Below are 20,936 nucleotides of genomic sequence, written 5' to 3'. Positions count from 1 at the left end.
GAAAATATCTTTTTACACTAACAAGAAAATTAAGATTATTTTTTCAATCCCTTTTCAGCAGAAACATCTGAGAAAGTATAAGGAATTTCCTTTCTTTGTATGGAAACTATTAGTTCTCTTTTTGAAGAATTTAACCAATGTAACTTGTGAAATTTAGCGAATGTACATGCTAAAATATCATTTTCTCAGAGTAAGAGGCTTACTGAACAATTTATACATTTTTTTAAATGTAGCAGTTTTAAAAGAATAATTGTGGCGTGTGAAGAAAATACCATGTTTGTAGTCACAGAGAGTCCTGTCTTTATTTATACCAAGCTGATGCTTGTAATTATTCAGAATTGTTCCTGCTGTTAGCAAAGCTATTCTTGAGTCATTCACAGCAACTCTAAAAGGAGTAGTCAACAGGCCACTCCTTGTTTACACCAGGCAGCCTGGAAAGATAAGACTTTGGACACTGTTGTTGGACCATCTATAATCAAAGAAAATTTGGAATTGGTTAAAGTATACTGTCCTCTAATATGCAAAAGGCCAAGGATAAACCTAGGAAAGCTTTTACCATAGGGTGCTGTAAATCTTAATGTTGTTTTCCCACTAACAGATGAGTAGGAAGGTAGGTAAATGTTTTAGGGGCAAGTAAAAGTATGATTTTATGCATGGGCTATCTATCCCTGAGTGAGTCATGCATAGTATTTTAGTGTCCAGGCCTTGCCAATTTCTGGTTTTCTGCCTTTTGTGCATTTATTTATTTTGCTCAATTTTGTTCACTTTGAAACTTAATCCTTAAATTTTAGTGTCTATATATAGGTATTTAAACTGTTATAATAAGAACATTTTGTCAAAACACTAACCACAGTGAGTGGAATGATCAGTAATAAAATTTGGTCTGTGCTAATAGGCTGGCAAGAAAATGTACACAGGAAAAATGCCATTTATTTACCTTGATATGAAAACCCAGCATTTCAAAAATAAATTCAATTTTGTCCCTGCTGAATAGTGACTAGCCGAAATAGTGGTCAAGAGTTTCTCTCTTCAGTTGTTGAGGAGTAAGAATTTCTTATTTAGTCATCTCTGCAAATAAATACCTTCTTCAAATTAAAGCATTTTTATATCTGACACGGTAAGGCAAACAAGAAAGCTTAAGATGCAAAATCATCATGTTTTTCTCTAAGCAGTCAGATTTGTGCCTGTTTCTGTGTAATAAGCTGTCTTCAAATTTTATTGTTTGCCAACTGTGAGAGGGCTAGTCTGGAAATGCCTCCATTGTGGTGAACAAAAATCCCTGTGCCATACCCTTGTGCATTCTGGTACAGGCATAAATAGTTGTTCTACAGTTATCCAGTAGTGTAAGTGGATATCCCACTAGTGTGTAAGGGGGAGGATAGTTTTGTAAATCCAGCAAAGGTGTGTAGGGATTCTGAGCAATCTTCACATGGATCAAACTGAGAAGAAACCCACACTGTTCTACTATTTGTAGTAAGCAATATGTTTAGCTAACACCATTAGGAACAAATTACAGACATAGCAGTCCACTCTTTCTGGAAGTAAAAGATGCTTCAGATGGACATAATATTTTGATGCTGACACTTTATTAACATGTTGATGATTGTTCTATTTCTTGACTGAAAATTTAATTAATCCTAATATAGTCAAGATTAAAAATGTGTAGGGTTTACTGTGACCAAATTTCACCAGTCTTTGATGAAGAGGCATGCTCTGTGTTAACTCTTTTGTCCATAGACTAAATGTTTGTTATTCACCTGATTATAAGATATTTTCCAATTTTTTTCTCCCTCCTTACATCGAAATCACGGACATTGATAAGAATAACACACCTTGAATTGTGCGCCTTCAAAGGGAATGTCATGTGTTGAAGACGTTACTTCAAGTTTAGACTTAAAAGATCATTTTTACAGAAATATGTGAACTTTAAACCTGAGATTTCAGGGATGTGTCAGTTGTCTAGTGTATCTGGATGAATTTGGGCACCGGAGTGTGTCCAAATAAGTGAAGTGGACATTTGTATCAGTCATGTTCTCTTGTTCATTTTCTTATCAAGTTTTACCAGTTATGCTGAAAAAAGTTGACATGCATGGGGAATTTTCATCAGTGCTGATGAATTTGATGGTTTGGATTTTGCAAATTGGAATAATTTGAGCTGATCTTGGCTAGGCACTTTCCTTGCCTTTACCTCTTCTTCCGTGCTCTTGGAAAAAACATGAAAAAAACCATTAACAGTATCCTTTCTTTTCACTCTTTGGGTCAAACAAACTGTGACTTCCTTGTTCTGTAAAAGGTGGCTTCATGAAGTTTGTTAAGGATAGGATATCTTTCTTCAGTGAGTCCTCCTACATCTATATTCAAAAGGACCAGGTTCTCCTTTCCCAACCATGAATTCATCAGCTTGGTGGTTGTTTTTAATCTGAACTCCAGATTTTCTAGTGAGATTACTTCATACACTAGAGGAAGAAGTCCAACAAAACACTTGTGGAGGTGATGATACCTCTTATCTCAAACAACATATACGATCCAAGTAGTCTATTTTCAGAGGATACCTGGGCCATTAGGATGTATTAAGAGGGTCTCTCCATGCTGCTTATGAATGTCAGTGCAAATACATTTTTTGATAGCCAGGCCTGCATCTGGTGTATGTGATAGTTGCAGTTTTGGTCATGCAATGGGGTGAGGTGCTGGGACGTAAGCGTGACATGCCACAACAATTGGTCTGCAGAAGTTTATAAGGTGCACCATGAAAATAAAAATAATTTGTAAATTTGCTGCAACATTTATTTGATTTTCAACAAACAGAATGCTGCAGTAGCAACAGCAGATACAATTGAGTCAACTTCCTAAGGAAAAAAATGAATACTTCCTTTGCCCCCTTGTGTTTTGATCTGTCTAGTTTGCCATGAATGTGAGGTCAATATAACCTGTTTATATGGTTATAATGAAAAGAATGTTGCCAACAATAGATACATAGCAGTAAAAAATATCTATTCTGAATGTGTAGCAATAAAATTCCTTCTGAAGCCTTTTAAATATTTCTTTTTAGCTACATTTTAGTCCGTGAATAACCTACAAATAATCCAGAATCAAAGAAGACATAAGAATTTGTTTTGTTTCTCGTAGATAATTGTACATGCATCTGATGTAGATTTTTCTAGCTGAGTTCTGCTATTATTATATAAGATATTTACACTGGACTAGTCTACAGTTTTCCCATTTGCCTATTTAGCCCCTTGAATTCCTTTCAGTTTGTGCAGTTCTTCTGCTGATCCTCAATCATGCTTTTTAATAGTTTCTCATTTTAGAAAAAGATGGGGCTCAGAAAGTCATCCATACTGGGTTTCTTATATTGCCAATTCAGATAATGCACTGTAAATGTATTAGCCATTCGGTGACCCCAATACTACAGCTGTAGGGCTAAACAGAACCAGAAATATTAGGAATGCATTTTATTCTTTTATTTTTGTTCTACATTTTAAATACCCACAAAACTGACAGTATATAAGAATCTATTAATTGGACAAATCCTCAGTCTTGCAAAGGCTGTCATTCTGCCTCCATTCCATAAATCTCTATCATTTGCATGGAGTTTAAACTTGTCTCATCTTCATTATGGATACTGCAGTCTCTTGGGCAAGAAAAAGAAGGATGAATTTGCTGCCTAATGGAGGCAGGACTTGGAGAGTCTTTCATTAGCAGCAAAAGAACATTGTGCTGGACCACATATCCAGCATCCAGATGAGAGACAGGATAGGTTATCAGGAGGAAGAACATTCAGTTATTTCCACTTGCTCCACAGATTAGCCCTTTCTGGGCTAAACAATAGATTTAGTGTTTCTTGCTGAGAACATGAAAACCCCTGCATTGAACCTGATGGATGTATTTCATGTGCTGTAAAAGGATGTTCTCTCTCGAGAACAGATTCTTTTAAGAGTACTAATTGCTCTTATACTGTTGTCTTCAAAGGTGAAAATGCCATGCTAAAAAGTATTAATTTTTCATTGAGGAAAGTTATAGAAATTCCAGATCTAAATTTGAAAAATATTAGAAGATGCTTTTTTGTCACCTCTGTGATAAGACCAAGTTTTAAGAAAAATGCAAAGTAGTTTTCAGAAACAATTAAATATATGAAAGCTTTCCATTTTAAAGATGACCTCACCTTGAATATTGTGCACAGTTTTGGTCACCACAGTATAAGAAAGGGATTAAGCTGTTAGAGAGTGTCCAAAGGAGGGCCATAAGGATGGTGAAGGGCATTGAGGGGAAGCTGTGTGAGGAGCAGCTGAGGGCACTTGGTCTGTTCAGCCTGGCAAAGAGGAGACTGAGCAGAGACCTCATCGCAGTTCCTCCTGAGGAAGAGGAGGGGCAGACACTGGTCTCATCTCTGTGGTGACCAGTGATAGAACCTGAGATAATGTCCTTAAGTTGTGTCAGGGGAGGTTTAGGTTGGATATTGGAAAGAGGTTCTTCATCCAGAGGGTGGTTGGGCACTGGAACAGACTCCCCAGGGAAGTGGTCACAGCACCAAGCCTGACAGAGTTCAAGAAGCATTTGGATGATACTCTCAGGAACATGGTGTGACTCTTGGTGATGGTCCTGTGCAAGGCCAGGAGTTGGAGGCTCGATGATCATTGTGGGTCCCTTCCAACTCAGAATATTCTGTGATTCTGTAAAAAAATTTATCTCTGTACCTGGTCTAGGATATTGTTGTCCTTTGTGATATTAGATTCTTTAATGAATGCAAATGGGTGGAATGAAAAATTCTCTAATGTTTCATAGATAAAAAAGCAAAGGTAAAGTTTCTGTTCCATGTCACCTCTCTTTCTGTTTGTGCTTACAAAACCTCTGTCACTCCTATTGTGTTGACAGGGTGCTGCTACTACTGGGGTGTAGAGTCTTCTAGTTCCCTGTCTTAGTTAATAAATACTTTTGCAACATCACTGGCAAATGCTGCCTCCTTCTCCAACGACTGTAAGTGTTGTGCTGATCACCTACTGCTGTGCTTGATGACAATGTGTCACCACCACCTTCTACACAGTCTGCAGCCCTGAGTTACTGTGCTTGCTCCTTGTTGGTGTTGCTCCTTCTGTTACATTGCACAACTACTTGATCTGTTCCAGACTGAAGCAAAAATTTACATCCGATGTTGTTGCTGATGGTTAATGCTTTCTAGCCTTTCTTCAGACCCTGTTTCAGCTAGGGCATTTCCCAACACAAGTTTCTTCAGTAGGTGGATATTTTCAGCTCATAAAGTAGTATATATTCTTCATATATTTATGGGGAACACTGTGCATTGGAAGAATGATTTTTGACAACACTATTAATTCGTCTCTTAATTTTTAAATGTATTGCTACTATTATTACTCCTTAATTTTAAAGAAAATGTTTCACAGAATCTAATATACACACTGACATTTCTAGGCTTACCATAAATGAAAAAAAATCATTAGTTCTTTAGCCCAAATGTTTAGCAATCCTAGCCTGGCATTATTAAAAATTAAAATAGAAGAGTAATTTTGGAAAGGAAAGTGTGTAAGAAATTTTTGTGGTTGAGTTTTTGAGGGCAAATTAAAGAATGTGTTCTCTTTTTAGCTGAAATTGTGAAAACAGAGATGCAGTGAATGTTGCATCTGTTGATGGGAGAATGGGAAGTCTGAGCCAGAGAAGTTCAGGAAGGCTTGACTGTTGGGCGACAACACAATACTGAGAAGAATTGGCATTACTCATTGTTTTTTGGTGCCTTTTTTGTTTTTTTCTTCTTGTTTCTCAAATATGCACTATCTATTGACAAGGGAGATTAATCCTTTTTACTTCTATGCTTTTGACTGTATAACACCTCTGACACGTAGTCTCAGTACCTATGTATTGGCATACATGACTTGTTCTGTCATAAACTCGTTTCCTTGCTCATTCTTGTCTATGTTGGCCTTCCTTTTGTATATTAGAAGCATTTTAACCTTCATTCTTAAAAAAAAAAGAAAGGTTTCATTTAAAGAGGAGTGAATGAGCATGGGAAGACACATATCATCCTTATTTAACTGTGAAGTAGATTCTTGTTCCTCAGTCTTTGTTGGCCTAACTCTTTCTCCAGTTTTAAAGTGATGTTGTTTTCCATTAGCTGAGGGTTTATCCAGGAATAATTTGTACTTGTCTGTACTTTCTCTCTTAGTGCTACATGTATCATCCTTACATAAGGAATTAAAAACAAGTAAAATCTTAACACGTTAATTGTTAAAAAGTGTTGAAGTGGCTGTTCCTGACAAGGAAAATCCCTGATGAAGGAAGATGGCATGAAGTATGATAGAAGCATAGGGAGAACTGAGCTGAAGGACAAAAGAGCCCTTGTGAAGCGCTGAAACCAAGAAATTCAAATCATAATGCTCACTTTAGGAACTTAAGGTTACTAATAAATAATGCTTTCAGCTTTTACCTGTCTGAGATCCTTCTGCCATAAGAGAATATTTTCACACTGTTTTGTTTCTTTGCAGGAGTCAGAGAGTAATAAGTTATGTTCCCTATATTCCTTCCGAAATACCTCTACCTCACCAAACAAGCCCGACGAAGGAGGTCGTGACCGCAGTGAGTTAATGACCAGTGTTAATTTTGGAACACCGGAACGCCGCAAAGGAAGCTTAGCAGATGTGGTGGACACACTGAAGCAGAAGAAACTAGAAGAAATGACCAGGACTGAGCAAGAAGGTATGTGTTGGAAAAGACTGGTACAGTTTCCCTACCCTAAAATCCTATAGTTTTTATAGCATAAAGGATGTCTTGGGTATCAAGAGCCATAAAATTGCATGATTGGCAAAGGCTAGGATAAAGTTATTCACAGGTTTCCATGGCAGTGGTAGTTTGAGGTCCTTTAGGGATTTTAGACAAATACACCAGTTTTTAAAAGTTTTTAAAGTGTCTTGGTTGTGAGTCAAAGCAAGAATGTTGGATTAGGTGAAAACTCAGCCCTTACTTGAAAGGTTATGATGAATTCTCAACAGGTTGTAGAGTTGTGAGGGGTATTCTTCAGTGGTATTTGTTCTTCTTCTTTTAAAAGATAAATGTTTATTTTAAACAATAGGAATGAATAAAACACGAGCTGTTTTTTTTTTTCCTTAGACATTCTCATCTTTCATGACCCTAATGACCCAGTGTCTGTAATTAGGAGAATGGGAAACACTTTAAAGTCTAAAACTACATAGTTCTGACCTATGTAGCTAGAATTGTGCAGTCTGCTCAGATATTGTTACAAGTATTAAAACGGAGAGAAAAATGAGGAAAAAATCTTTGAATACTGAGATAGTTTATGTATTCAGTCCTCATTCAGATACTTTCATTGACTTTGCTAAGATTTTGGCCATGGCAGGAACCAAGTAGAATTGGAGAGTGAGTTTATCAGTGTATCTGTGCACATGGGCAGGGCCCATCACAAAAATTTCTCTGCATATCAAGTAGAATGAAGTCTTGCTTGGTTCTGCAGTAATACCTTCCAGTCTGTGTGCTCATACATGAGTTTGAATCAGTGAAGTTGTGAGAGTAGGAGGCTCTGAAATAAACATGTGGATTCTCTTAGTTATTTTACCAGTGTTGCTTTGTGGCATTAAAAATAACCCAGGAAGATTATTTGTAATGTAGCAGAGCCACAAGGCAGTAGAACTTCTTGATTCATTTTTTTTTTTTTTTTTTTTTTTAAATATGAAGGAGTTCAGAATTATTTTGACTTCTCAATTTCATGGTATGGTCACAGTGCACTTCAAACAGTGCACTTTTGGTTAGGTTCCCTTGACTCCATGTATCAATGTAGATTTCAATTAAAATTGAAGCTGATACAATAATATGCTTAAATGTGGGCTAAAATCATGTAAGGATGGAAGTAGGCTTTCATATTTCTTGGCATAATTGTTAAATGCCAGTACATAGATAAATGTGTTCTATAGGTATCCTTTCTGAAGCTGGTGAAACATCTCTAAAGAGAGAATGTCCCAGATTCTTTGCTACCATCTGTCTGTTTTCAGCTGTAAAGATCACTCTTTCAAAAATTTCTTAGATTTGGTAGTTAGACTTAGAAAACTATTTTAAATATTACTTTAGCAGAATTGTTTTTTACAGTCAGTAGCAGTCGTTCAACACTCCATGCTAATCAAAGGTCTTGGCTCCTACTTTGCTGTGGGAGTATAAAAGTTGCTGTTGATTATATTGACACCACTATTCCAGGAGTATACTGAATGGTGTGCTAATAAAAATGTGCATCAAAAAGTTTAAACACAGTATCTTACTGTATGGATTCAAGCATTTGATAGCTTATTTTTGTATGAATTCTCTAGAATTTTCAACGTTTCCTCTGCATTAGTACACATTACTTGTTTTAAGAGAGGTATGTGCACAGCAGAGAGATCCCTCTCACTGAGTTGCAGCCTTCTGTGCTATATTTTCTCATCAGTTGTGAAATAAAGGTAATTTCTGATCTATAAAGTAATCTTGCCTTTTATGGACCACATTATACTGGAAAACTATTCTAAAGTCTGCCTGTAAGTTCAAAGGTATTTGACTGTATCTTCATGTTTAGATTAGATATTCTTCACTGTGAGGGTGGTGAGGCACTAGAACAGGCTGTCCAGAGAAGCTATGGATGCCCCATCCCTGGAAGTGTTCAAGGCCAGGTTGCATGGAGTTCTGAGAACTCTGGTCTAGTGAAAAGTGCTTCTGTCTATGGCAGTGGAGTTGGAACTAGATGATTTTCAAGGTCCCTTCCAACCCAAGCCATTCTATGAAGTTATGTTAAGAGCTTAACTATGTTAAGTTCTTCTCAGTTCATCCAGCATTTTCTGTAGAAAAAAAGGTTACTTACATTTAGCAGAAAATAATGAATATTTGACTGATATTATATAAACTAACACAGAAAAACCATTAATAGAAAGATTGGAAATTCTTCAGGATGTTACACTTAGAAAGTTCTATGTGTAGATCAGGAATACCAAAATTCTTATAGCAGATTTGAATACCTATTTCAGAGGTTTCTCTGAATTAAAAAGAAGTAAATTCTCCATACTTGTTTAATTAAAATAAAATAATATTTTAAAAATTTTATGACTCTGAACTTGTTTTAACTCTGTGCAGAGTTTGTTGGAGAAATGAGATCTGAGATTATGAAATTGTTTTGCCATCTGATAGTGTCTTTTAAACAACCTAATTAATAGCCTGGTCACACATATACTACATATGACGCTCTTTAACACCTACATTTTAAAATATGTTTCTGTGCAGTTTTTTTCTTAAAATGGTACACAACCAATGCTGCTGAGGAGCTCTTAGTGTACTAAGTTCTGATCTGTCACAAAATTCCTTACCTGAATGAAAAAACACCTGCTGATTTTTTAGCAAATAGAGAGCATAATATATATTGCTTTAATGAATGGAATGGGGAAAAGATGTGTATTTCCATTGTATACTATTGTGTGGGGCTTTAAGTCTTGCATGACTCCTTTAAAAAAATTTAATAGTTCATGTGAGCCTCTTTTGTAGAGATGACCTCCATGACCATTGATGTAGCTGTGGAATTTGGGCTAATGTACAGTCATATGTCAAAGTAATTGTAGAGTTAGAAGTGGAGTAAAGAACTCGAGTGTTCCAGTCGTCAGATCTAACCCCCATGCGAGTACAGCAAAAAGTCTCTTTTAATATTATTATATAGTCACTTTCTGGTTCATCTTCAGGATCTGAATTTGAGTAATATGACTTGCTGGGGTTAAATACTTAAATATTTTGTGGTATACATTCAGATATTAGGTGTCTGTTATGCTTGTATATACTACTTGTGGTCTCCACTGTACCTCATAACATTGAAAAAGAAATATATACTGAGAGACTTTATCATGTCTAAATAGATATATTTAATCAGAGTCCTTTGGCTTCTGAAAACAAGTTGTCTGATGAGAATTTCATCTGAGCAGCTGTGACTGAGGAGGTCAACAGGCATTGCCTAGGAGAATATGGCCCAGCTGGCTAAATCTGGTTGTTGTAGTGATTTAAATGGTCAAGTGCTGCTTGTAATCCAGGACCGTCTGTTTGTAAAGGGAAGAGTGAGTGCTTCAGCATAATGTACAGCTGTTTTAATCTCTCTTTAATAGTAGTGCTTCAGCCAGTGTCATGTCTTGTGTATAGTACTGGAAACATGAGCGCCTCATACAGGAAGGTACATATCTTGGGTATGTTTTTAGCCTTATTTGGAGTCTGAACAAAGACTACCAACATAACAGAATAAACAACATTTTTTTTGATTTCGGGGTCCAGTATTTGCATTTTTTTGTACATTAGGACATTCCTGTGTCTTAATTGGTAATGATTTGGAAATGAGAAAATCGATGAGAATGTTGTAATTGAAAAAGGAAAGAATGCTACAAATATTTAGAGTTAATTTGAGTATGTAAAGACTTTGCTGACTTGTGTTCTCATAAGACAGAAGAGATCAGAAATGAACAGGTGTCTAATTTAATCAACAAGACCAGACTCTAGGGCCTCTTGGATAACTGTAGTATATTCGTCTCGGTTCTTCTGTGAGCAGAAGTATTGTTTTAGTGTTTTTTTTTTTCTTTGGAAGTATCCTTCAGTACAATCAAGTATTAAACCTCTATACAGCTCAAATGAAGAGTTTATGTTAGATAGTATGGTCTTACTGCTTCTTTCCCTTTCTATCCCCCTTCACTAAAAGACTTTTCTTTTTGAATATTGCTTATATTACTTTTGTGAGACAGATTTGCAGCCTGGGCTACCTGAATTCTAGTCTGAGAATTGGCTTCCAGACAACTATCATAAGCCTCTAGGAGCAATAATTAGTAGTACACATCTTGTCTGTAGCTAGAAGAGCAGATTTCTCCCTTTCAGATCTGGAATGCTAGGTTGGCAGGTCAGCTGGCACTTCTGAGCTGGAAACTGGGCATGTCATTTCTGCTAAGTGCTAAGCCCTCATTACTCAGGGCCTGGATTCCTAATTCACTTTTGACCTTGATTCTGAGCAATGTATACAGTATCATTTTTCAACCAAGTTCAGTTCACAATTCTAGCAGAAGCTTTTTATGAAGTGCTTCCCATTCTTGTTTCCTCCTTGAAGACCATAGTTGAATGTTCAGTGATCAAAGATTTTTATGTGTGCATGTTGGAATAATGAACATCTATATAAAGAGTAGTATATTCATAAATTTCCATCTATTCTCTGTCATGTGCACCTGTTTGTACTCTCTCTCTACGGGTGGATATATGTAACTCATAGTCATATATAATATGTCTAAAGATATCTAAATTAAAAATTAAGGGTTCACATGTATTAATAATTTTATATGCAGTAGGGAAAAATCTTACTGCAGTACTCAGTAGTGATGGTTTTTCTGATTTTTTTGTTTTGTTATTTTTTTTTCCTTCAACTTCATCAGTTAATTGAAAATTTTTTGTTATATTGGCTTAAAATAGACACTTCCCCTATAAAATGTTCTATTATTCCAGTAAGGACAGTATACTCAATTATTGCACACACAAATATGTACATATTTCCTGTTAATTTATTTGGGAATGAAGAAACTTAAACTTTCCCATACTGTGTTTTATAAGTGGACATTTTGGTTGTAATTTTGATTGTAATTTTATGCAGGGTTGTTTAGTTGTTGTTGTTGTTATTATTGAGGTTTCGTTTGGGTTTTTTGTTATTGTTGTTTTGAGTTCTTTTTTAATGGAATCTGTGCATATTATATTAAATGAATGGAGAGTTTCTGTTTTGTATTCTTTGTTTTAAGCCTGCCACAGCTGAGAACAGAAAGTGTTCAGACATAAACAAACATATACTTGGTTTTAGTATAGTTTTTAGCATAACCTTTGTGGACAGTACATGTCAGGAGTTCTCCTTTGTGGATCAGTCTTAGAAGTGAACTGTTGACCATTTGTGGTCAATGAATATTTTTAAATGTTTTTCAGAATTTTTACAGAGATTTAATTCAAGTTACCTGTCTTGTGGTGTGCTGTATACCCACATTTTCTACTGACAGTCATGATCCTTGGTTCTCCTAATACACTTGGCATTTATAGACCATTTATAGACGCTTGTTCTTTATTATTTTTTTTTTTTATGGCTACAAATATTTTGTTCTCTTTCAAGGCTTTAAAAATGTTGCTGTGTTTTGCTATTAGGATTATCCAAAGTAATGGTTAAAAATGAGTTAATACTACTGTTTTCTTTTTTTATGATATCTATTAAATTTACAAATGACAACTGGCATTCCTCTCAGCTAGAAACAAGCCCTTTGGATATTAAAAACCCCACCCTTTTCAAACTTCTTTCATCACCTTTGAAAAACCTTGTCATATCTGCTAGGTACCACTCTCATCGTGTTTCCTTTTTCTTCTTAAAAATCAGTTTTGCTAAGTAAATTCAGAATCAGCTATGTATATGGTTAATTTAATACTTATCTTTCATTTACTTTTTTTATAAGCCATATATGACATCTAAGATGAAGAATTTTTCTTCTAGACTCCAAACATGCTTCCAAAAGCCCAAAGGTCCACACAATAAATAGGTGACTCAGATCAAGTTAAAGGAGAGATATGAAACACATTTTCCTAAATCACTGTTTACTTCAATTACTTACCTCTTTACCAAATTAAATGCAACTTACTCTTTCTCTCTCTCTCTTTCTTGTTTTTAAATCCAGTTACCTTGGTAAAAGCACATTGATTACTCTTTTTCCTTGCAATATATACTGCCGTTTTAGAAAAAGATATTCTTTTATTTATAGGTGTTTTATAGATCATAAAATGTCTAAGAATTCATTTATTGAAGAGTATAGTGAATTCCAATATCTCAATATGTTAAATTAAAATAACTTAAGACTTTTTAGGAACATTACCACAAAGAAAGTGTTTTATAGGGTTATTTTCTGGTAACTAAAAGAATTTGCAGCTTTTTTTTTTTTTTTCATTTTACCTGTTGTATTTGATTTTTCCATCAAAAATTCATTCTGTTAAATTTTGTTATAATTTTAATGAAATTTAGAATGCAATATATGTTTACATATTTCTTTTTTTGCAATGACAGACCCAGTATGTGTAACCATACTGTATCCGGTCATTAGTATTTTGTCTCATATTTTTATTTATCATTCTAGGTTTGTGAGGATTTATGCATTTTTGATTTTTTTACTTTCTCATATTCTTTAAGTCTTTCAGAGTACTGTTTTGTGATTAAATGCTATCTCACAAATTTTATTTAAGAAAGTGGCACATATTGTCATTTCCACCTTATCTTTGCATTTATTATCTGGCTGCCTACACTAAAGTCTTACCCAATGTTGTTGCATTTGAGCATCTAGTCATTACTCAAAGGTTTTGTGTTGATATAATAATTTTTCAGTACTTTTCAGTATGTCTCATGCTACATTTGAAAGCTTCACTTCAGTTTTCTTTGTTCTGAAATTCATTCATGGCACACAAAAAGAGTATAGTACAGACTTTTACATAGGTATCATGAAGAATGAGACTTATATGAATACGTCGATAGATTGTATAGATCATCTGTTTTGCTTTAAGGTTTTCATGTCCCTTCCCTTCTTAGATCTTATTCAGCACCATCATCAGGAATCTGGTTAGTCTGATAGTAGCCATGTGAGAATTTGCCAGGCAAAAATACACCTTGGTTACTACCAGGCAGTTACCTAGGTGTAGGACCCATGGGATTTTCTGGAGCTTCTACTTTTCTGGAGGGTCAGTTTCCCGATGCAGGTTGTTCCTCTGCATATCTACAAAACTGTTGCTTTTGCTAGTAAAGAGAGTTGATCATATTGAATCCTGATGGGGGAAGAGTCTGACATTCAGGACTCAATTCTAGCTATGCAAATTCTTTATTTTTGGGTAGATAATTGCTCTCACCATTTTGAGATGCTTACATCACATTGAAAAAATGTCTTTATTCAACCCAGAATATTTGAGATGAGTAAAATCCTTTTCATTAGAACAAATGAGCCTTCACCCTTTTCTCATTTTCTCTGAATTTGAGCGGTAGATCAGGACAGATTACACTGAAAAAGGCTGAAATATTCTCAGTGCCAGCATCTACTGACCATTCCAACCAGTTCTTCCCCAGCAATTGTGTTTTCTAATGTCTTACCTTCAGGAATCATCTCACCTTTTCTTTTTCTTTAATCCCACTCTACACATTTTATTGTGTGACAAATTGTGTCCATGCTTCCATTTTATATAATTTTCTGCGCTATGCTACTCCACACTTTTGTGTCCTTTTTAGACATGGTAAAACATCTGCTATCTATACACTACTTGTATGATATTAGTATTGTGAAAGCATTATTAAAATAGCATATCTTAAAAGCCATCTTTTTCCTAGGGGCAGTAAGAAGGGCAAGTTCAGTGTGGATAGGTACAACTGACACTGAGCTCTGTGGTAAAGAATGTGAGTGAGTAAATAGCTGTAAAAATATGGTGAGTTGCTTCAGTTGCATGATCTTGGCAGCAGAAATATAGATTCAAACTTCATTGGTTTCTGATGTACTGTGACACAAGCAATGTTATGATCAGATCATGCTTTAAAATGGCAATTGAAATACATTTTGTAACTATCAGGTTAATAGTAGGGACTAGACTGCAATACTTCCCTTCCTAAAATTGCTAATGTAAATACAAAAATACAAGGGAAGAATGGGACTCAAACATGGCTGATCTTGTATGCCATTGTATTTTCCAAGTTCTGTAAGGTGAATGGCCTCAGATTTCTTTGGTGATGAACTTTAGTTTTAGTTGGTTTTATTTGCTTCGCCATTCCTGCTGGTTTGCAACAGGGCCTAAAAGTGCTTTAAGTGCTTGTGACTGGGGTAATGAATGAAAATATCTTTCCAGCACTGAGAGTATTGCATTAGACTGAATAGTCACCTTACTTGTAAAAGCACTATTAGAGAAGGGCAGCTGTAAGTAAGGATAACGATTTGTGTCCAGTGCTTATTTACTGAAAATTGTAAATGTATTATTTATTGAGAGCTCTCCAGACAGTGCTTGTCAGAATAAAAATGTCAACTCTAAGCAAAACGTTATAATACATAATAAAAATGCTAGGTACACACTTTAGAGATACAGCTAATTAGATCTGCTTTTCTTAAAGAAATGACAGTAAAAATGCTCAGCAGCATATACATTTTAAATGCTGATATATTCCTTATTTTTCTATACCATATTTGGTTTAGATACCTTGTCATTATTTAAAAATAATTCTGACAACTTTATTTGGTTGCCACAAGAGAGACAGAGGTACTTGCTCCCAGGCTTCACGAGGTGGCTGCATGCTCAGGCTGTCTTGTTCATCTAACGGAGAGAGCAGCTCCTTTTACCTCTGTGTTTTATTCTGAAACTCCAAGATGCCACTTCTTTCGTGAGAGAAACCTGCCTCCAGTGGAAGCAACAAACAACTATTAAGATCAGTCTTCAGCCATGCTAATTAAACCCAAATAATATTGTGTTAGGGAGGCTAAATTCATTCAACATCACTGTTACTTTTGTGTATTATTAAATATGAGTAGGAATTAATGAGAAAAAAAGTAGTTATTTTTTTTTAATTTAAGTATTTTATTTAAGTATTTTTAGGAATTTTTATTTTCTCTGAAATTTGCAATGGGAAGAATATAAGCTTAAAAAAATTTGGAAATCTGCTAGAGTGTTTTTGAGTGTGAGGGAGGGACTTGGCTTTTGAATTTATCCTTTTTACAAAGAACTGCTCAGTTCGGCACCATAAAATTTAGGATGTCATCATTAAAAGCAGCTTTCTTCTCTCAAGTATATCAGCCAATATGAGAAAGAGCCTTATAGCTGTGTTCTCCTACACTCAGTTTGCTGTGGGTTCCATAGAATCAGAAAATCACAAAGTGGCTGAGGTGAGAATGCACTGTCCAACCCCCCTGTGCAGAGCACAATCACCTAGAACAAATTGTTTAGAGACATGTCCCATCAGTTTTTGTATATCTCCAAGGATGGAAACCCATCAACCTGTTCAGTGTTTGGTCATCCTTACAATAAGAAAGATTTTTTTTCTTATGTTTCAAGGGAATTTCCTGTATTTCTGTTTGTTCCCTTTGCCTCTGAGGCTGTCGTTGGGCACCACTGAGAAGTGCACGGATCTGACTTTGTTACTCCTGCCATCAGATATTTGTATGTTATCCCCTGGAGCCTGCTCTTTTCCAGCCTAAACACTCATGGCACTCTCAGCCCCTCTTCATGTGAGAGATGCTCCAGTCAGTTGTTTGCCTTGTGGCCCATTTGGGAGTCTCTCCAGTATGCCCATGTCTTTCTTGAACTCGGGAGCCCAGAAGTGGACACAGCACCCAAAGTGTGATCTCCAATATGTTTTATTTTAAAGCCACTGATTCTGCACTGTAGAACTGAGCTGGTGCCCTTAAATCCAAGAGGGGCTTTATCAAGAACTTCAGTGGTGTGTGCTCAAGCCCTGGCTGTATAATTTGAGTTTTCACCCTGTCTGTGTGCTCTTCCTTCCTGGCGTGTAGCTAATGAGTGCAAAGTGAAAACCAAGAATAAAAACATAATTCAGTGTTCTTAACTACATATTTCTCCACTTCATAAATGTATTTTGGATTGTGAGGAATCCTTCTAATTCCCATTTGTAGCCAGGCTTCTTCCTTGTTTACTCATTGGCATGTTGATCTCCAAAATGAAGCAAGATGGTGGTTGATGTGTCAAAACCTCCCACTTCTGTCTTGCTTTAATAACGTAAAGAAGTGGTGGTGTTTTTGTAAAGTTCAAACTGTGATATTCTTGAAAAAAAAAGCGCAATAGTCCTTGTTAAATATAGTCTTGAGGGCAAGTACTGTGTAAACATCTGCAGAGAGCTCCTGTTAGCATTGCTCTGTCCTGACTAGCAGCTCTCACTCTGTTGCAGTCTTGGGTCGGTCCTTAACATGGGCTGCCAATCAGTAAAGCTGTGCCAAAATGTCTTGTTCTACAGCCTAGCATTTTGGAATGTATCTAATAGCTGTTTTCTTTTATTAATCATAATATATTTTTAGTTTTACTTACATAGGTGCCCAGAGTTCCTGGGCACAGTGCCCTATGTATGAATGGCTGTTTATTTTCATCTTCCTTTTTGTTAACTGTTTTACTTAATGCTTTACATAACCATTTGCCATATTTCGACATGAAGCTACAATGCACTGCTGCCTGCTCACATTTCTTAAAGAACTTGATGTGACAACACCCTCTACAGTAAATCATGATCTTCACTGAACCTAAAAAAACCCATCTTGAATACTCTTCTGTCTTTTTATTTGTTTGAAAATGTTGAAGAAAGCAGGCTCTTTCACCCATCTGGAAGAAGTCTGAACACTACAGCCTAGAGAGCCTGTAGTTGCACCAAAACCTTTGAGGGCTCTGTACTGAATTTCTTAGTCTAACACCACCTTAAGAATGAATTCTGTTTGCATTTATAGCTGTGCTGTATGTGTCACGGGATATGCATGAGGACAGGATTTGGTTCTTCCTACTCTATCTTAAAATTTACCTGCATATTCAATATTTAAAACAGCTCTGCTTCTCAGTGTAGGACTAAGCAGTCCTTATCATATCTTAAATATGTAACAAGCAGATTACTTTTAAATATTTACAATGAAACAAAAACTAACACATCGGGCAGAGGTTTGTTAAAATGTCAGAAGAACTTGCCGTAGTGAAAAATAAATATTGAACCAAGTTTATTCCTGAGGTAACTCTATTAATTTCAATGGAATTACTGCAGGAGTAGTTCTGGAAAAAATCTGCCTAGATTTTATATCATAATTTTAATATTTTGTTACAGAACTTTGAATAGCCCGGAAATAATTTTATAGATCTGGCATGCACACGCATCACTGAGTAAAATAAGATTCCTTTGCTTCAGTTTCTGTTCCCTCTGTGGACTGTTTGTGTTTTTAGCTGTTTAAATGTGGTTGTTGCAGCTTTGTTAATAGGTTTTGTTACATCTGCAGTTATACTTGTAATTAAAAATTTAGTTGGAGCATTGGTTCCACTAGGTTTCAGTGTATCTGGTGTTTCTGTGATATAATGACTAGACAAAGAATCATGTCTGTTGCCCTTTTGTGTCTGTGTATCAGGTAACACAACAGACAGTGGCCAGACATATGACCTCAAAAATCAAACCAATTTGTTAATGAACTAACAAGGCAATGTAATAAGCATCTCTATTCAGTCATTTTCCTCAGCTTTCAGTTATTCCTTAGAGCAAGAGTAGTTAGTGCTGTATCAACAAATTATTTGATGACAATAATTTGGCTGATGAGAATACAAGGAAAAAGCCACAATCTAATTAGAAAACACTGTATATTAGGTGGCAAAATGTGGCTAATGTTTTATCTCTAATTGTAAAACTGCAATTTGCGACTTTTGGTAGTTAACGGTTTTTACACCCCCCCCTTCCTTCTTTCTGCAAAGAAAATCATTAAAAAAAAGGCCAAAAAGAGACTACAGGATTTGAAACACAGTGGCCCTGAAGTGATGGGAAAATGGCCAAGGTGTCACAGCTAATTTCTGACCCTGCTTTATGAGTTCTGCTGTTCCTTATTCCCCTTGTCAGTCTGTGAATCCCTGAGGCTGTACACACTGGCCTAACATCACTCAACTCCAGTTTTATATCCTCTTTTAATAATGTTGAGTCTATTCTGTCCAACTTTGATTCAGACAACCTGCTTGTCTTGAAAAAGTGATATATTTAATCAGTGGCTCTGTCTCCAGCATAGCTCCCACTGCGTGAGACTAGAGCCAAAGAGTAGTGCAGTGGCCTGTCACTTCTGTTTGAATAGGTAATGTGGAGCCGCTCAGCCGAAGAGACAGGAGCTGGAACTGCTTGTTAGGACACATGATCAAAAGCCACTCTCTGCTTTCTGCCAATCAAACCTCATGTCGCCTTGTGGGGCAGACATTAAATAGATTTTTCTGCCGTACACTGTGGGCACTTTGCCAGTTTGACATGTGAACTGTTACAAAAGATACCAGAGTTTCCACTTCTTGCTGACTGCTTTTAAATATTACCAAGCCTTTGCTGTCCAAAGTAGAATATTTTAAATAATGGATTATGATAAATCTCCACTACAATTAGGTAGTCTCCTTCCTGCCCCCAATTGTTCAAAGATATTTTTAAAAACAAAAGTGTAACTTGGCTTCAGAAAACAAACAGGCAAACAAAAAAAGTGTTGAACAACCCTATGACACATAGATTTGAACAGCATGATTATTATCTGAGAATTATAGTGAGTTGTTGCTTTCACTTGTGTGATTTTGAATATTGTTTCTATTTTTGGTCTTCTTACATTATTTAATTAGATTTTCCTAGTTGTGATCATAGCACTATTTTATTATTATTATTATGTTTATGTGGGGGGATATTAAAGTTGGCCTTTTTTTTTTCTGTAAATGAGGTTGAATTTATTTATTGTGTTTATTGGCTGCCGGTGCAAATATAAATGTCTTAAAATGGCTCTGTAGTTGGTTTTCGTTACACTTTCCCTTGGTTTTTTCCTCTTTGTCTATTACCCTTCATAACCACCTCAGCTCTTGTGCCCATGGCAACAAAGCTCAGTGGTTGAGGCTAACAAAGATGACATTTAAGCTTTGCCTAAGTAATGAATATTCTTTTGTAACTTCCAGGGCCAATGAATTTATGTCATTTTTTAGAGGTCTCTAGTACCTAGAGAACTGCTTCTATTTATGTACTTGTGGTCATGATATGCAGATATTTGCTCCCTTGTGCTTGTCTTTCCTGATATATCTTTTCCTTTTCTTCTTCTTTTTTTTTTTTTTTTGAGTAAAACTTTTTTTTTAACCAAAACATACCATGGCAATCTAGTGGAATTCATTTAAACAGTGAGCTACACATAAACAGCTGCTCCTTCAATAAGCCATTCTTTATAATACCCTTATTACCTTCTAGTGTCTCAAATTCTGATTAGTCAACAGTGCTGATTACTGTATGGCATTCCACTGCCCATCTTCCTTCTGCTCAGCTGCTCTTGTCTTAGCTGTTATGTGATTACAGCACAACTTGTGCATTGTTTCTCCAAGTTGTTCTTCATATTGTATATCTTTAAAAAAACAACTAAACCCTCTCAAAGAGATGGAAAAAATTAATTTGAGTCACTAAGAATTCCCTGAAATTCTGTGAATTGTTTTTGTATGACTGTGATCCTCATAATATCTGTATGCTCTGCAACTTTCTAGTGGGATGAGTAAATTCTTCAGATTTACAAGGGTAGTCGATAAATAATGTCCAGTTAAAAGAACTTTAGAAAAATGACAGTTAGTTATTGAAAGTATTTGTAATATATCAGGACAGGAGAGGCCAAGGACTGCGTTTTTTAAAAAAGAAAACCACCGAAAACAAAAGCCAAAAAACACAAAGGGCTTTGGCCTGGCTTTGCTTTCACAAAAACCAGTGGGTTCAGAAGTCATTAAGAACAGAGCAATGTCATGAGAAAGCAGTTTGGAAAACGTACCCCCAGTAATACATGCTGAGTTTCAGAAAGGTGTGTGACGGTAGAAGGAATGCACAGGATGAAAATGGGAAGGGAAGGAATTGTGTTCCTGGTGCTCTGGATCTCCAGTTTCTGGTCAAAGCAGCAAATGCAGAGGTTTGTTAAGGACATTAAAACTTTTCCAGCTGATTTATAGGTAAATAGTAGTGAGGAGAATACCCTTTCTGTGGCTCCTCAAACCCACGCAGCTTCCTTTGGTGCAGCCCCTTAGAATCAAGTCCTGGTGAGTATGAAACGCTGACACACTCAAAATGCAACCCCATTAAAGGCCTTAAATCTGTCATTGTGCTCTGGAGCCTGTTCTGAAAATAGCAAAGCTCTTTTTGTAAATTAAAATCGGTGTGAATGGGAACAGATGTTGACATGCTT

The 20,936-nt window shown here is 36.0% G+C and overlaps 1 protein-coding gene across 18 annotated transcripts in view; it reads left to right on the top strand.

Annotated features, from left to right (window-relative positions):
* Positions 1 to 20,936, top strand: part of SOX6 (SRY-box transcription factor 6) — a 375,371-nt gene that overhangs the window by 152,397 nt on the left and 202,038 nt on the right. For all 18 annotated transcript variants that reach the window (XM_064657436.1, XM_064657427.1, XM_064657438.1 and 15 more), the window contains one exon: positions 6,492 to 6,702. In XM_064657436.1, the coding sequence (XP_064513506.1) occupies positions 6,492 to 6,702 (211 nt within the window). The remainder of the gene's footprint in view (positions 1 to 6,491; positions 6,703 to 20,936) is intronic.

Source organism: Pseudopipra pipra, chromosome 6 (genome assembly GCF_036250125.1).
Source record: "Pseudopipra pipra isolate bDixPip1 chromosome 6, bDixPip1.hap1, whole genome shotgun sequence".
NCBI lineage: Eukaryota > Metazoa > Chordata > Aves > Passeriformes > Pipridae > Pseudopipra > Pseudopipra pipra.
This window is presented reverse-complemented; position numbering and strand designations above follow the sequence as displayed.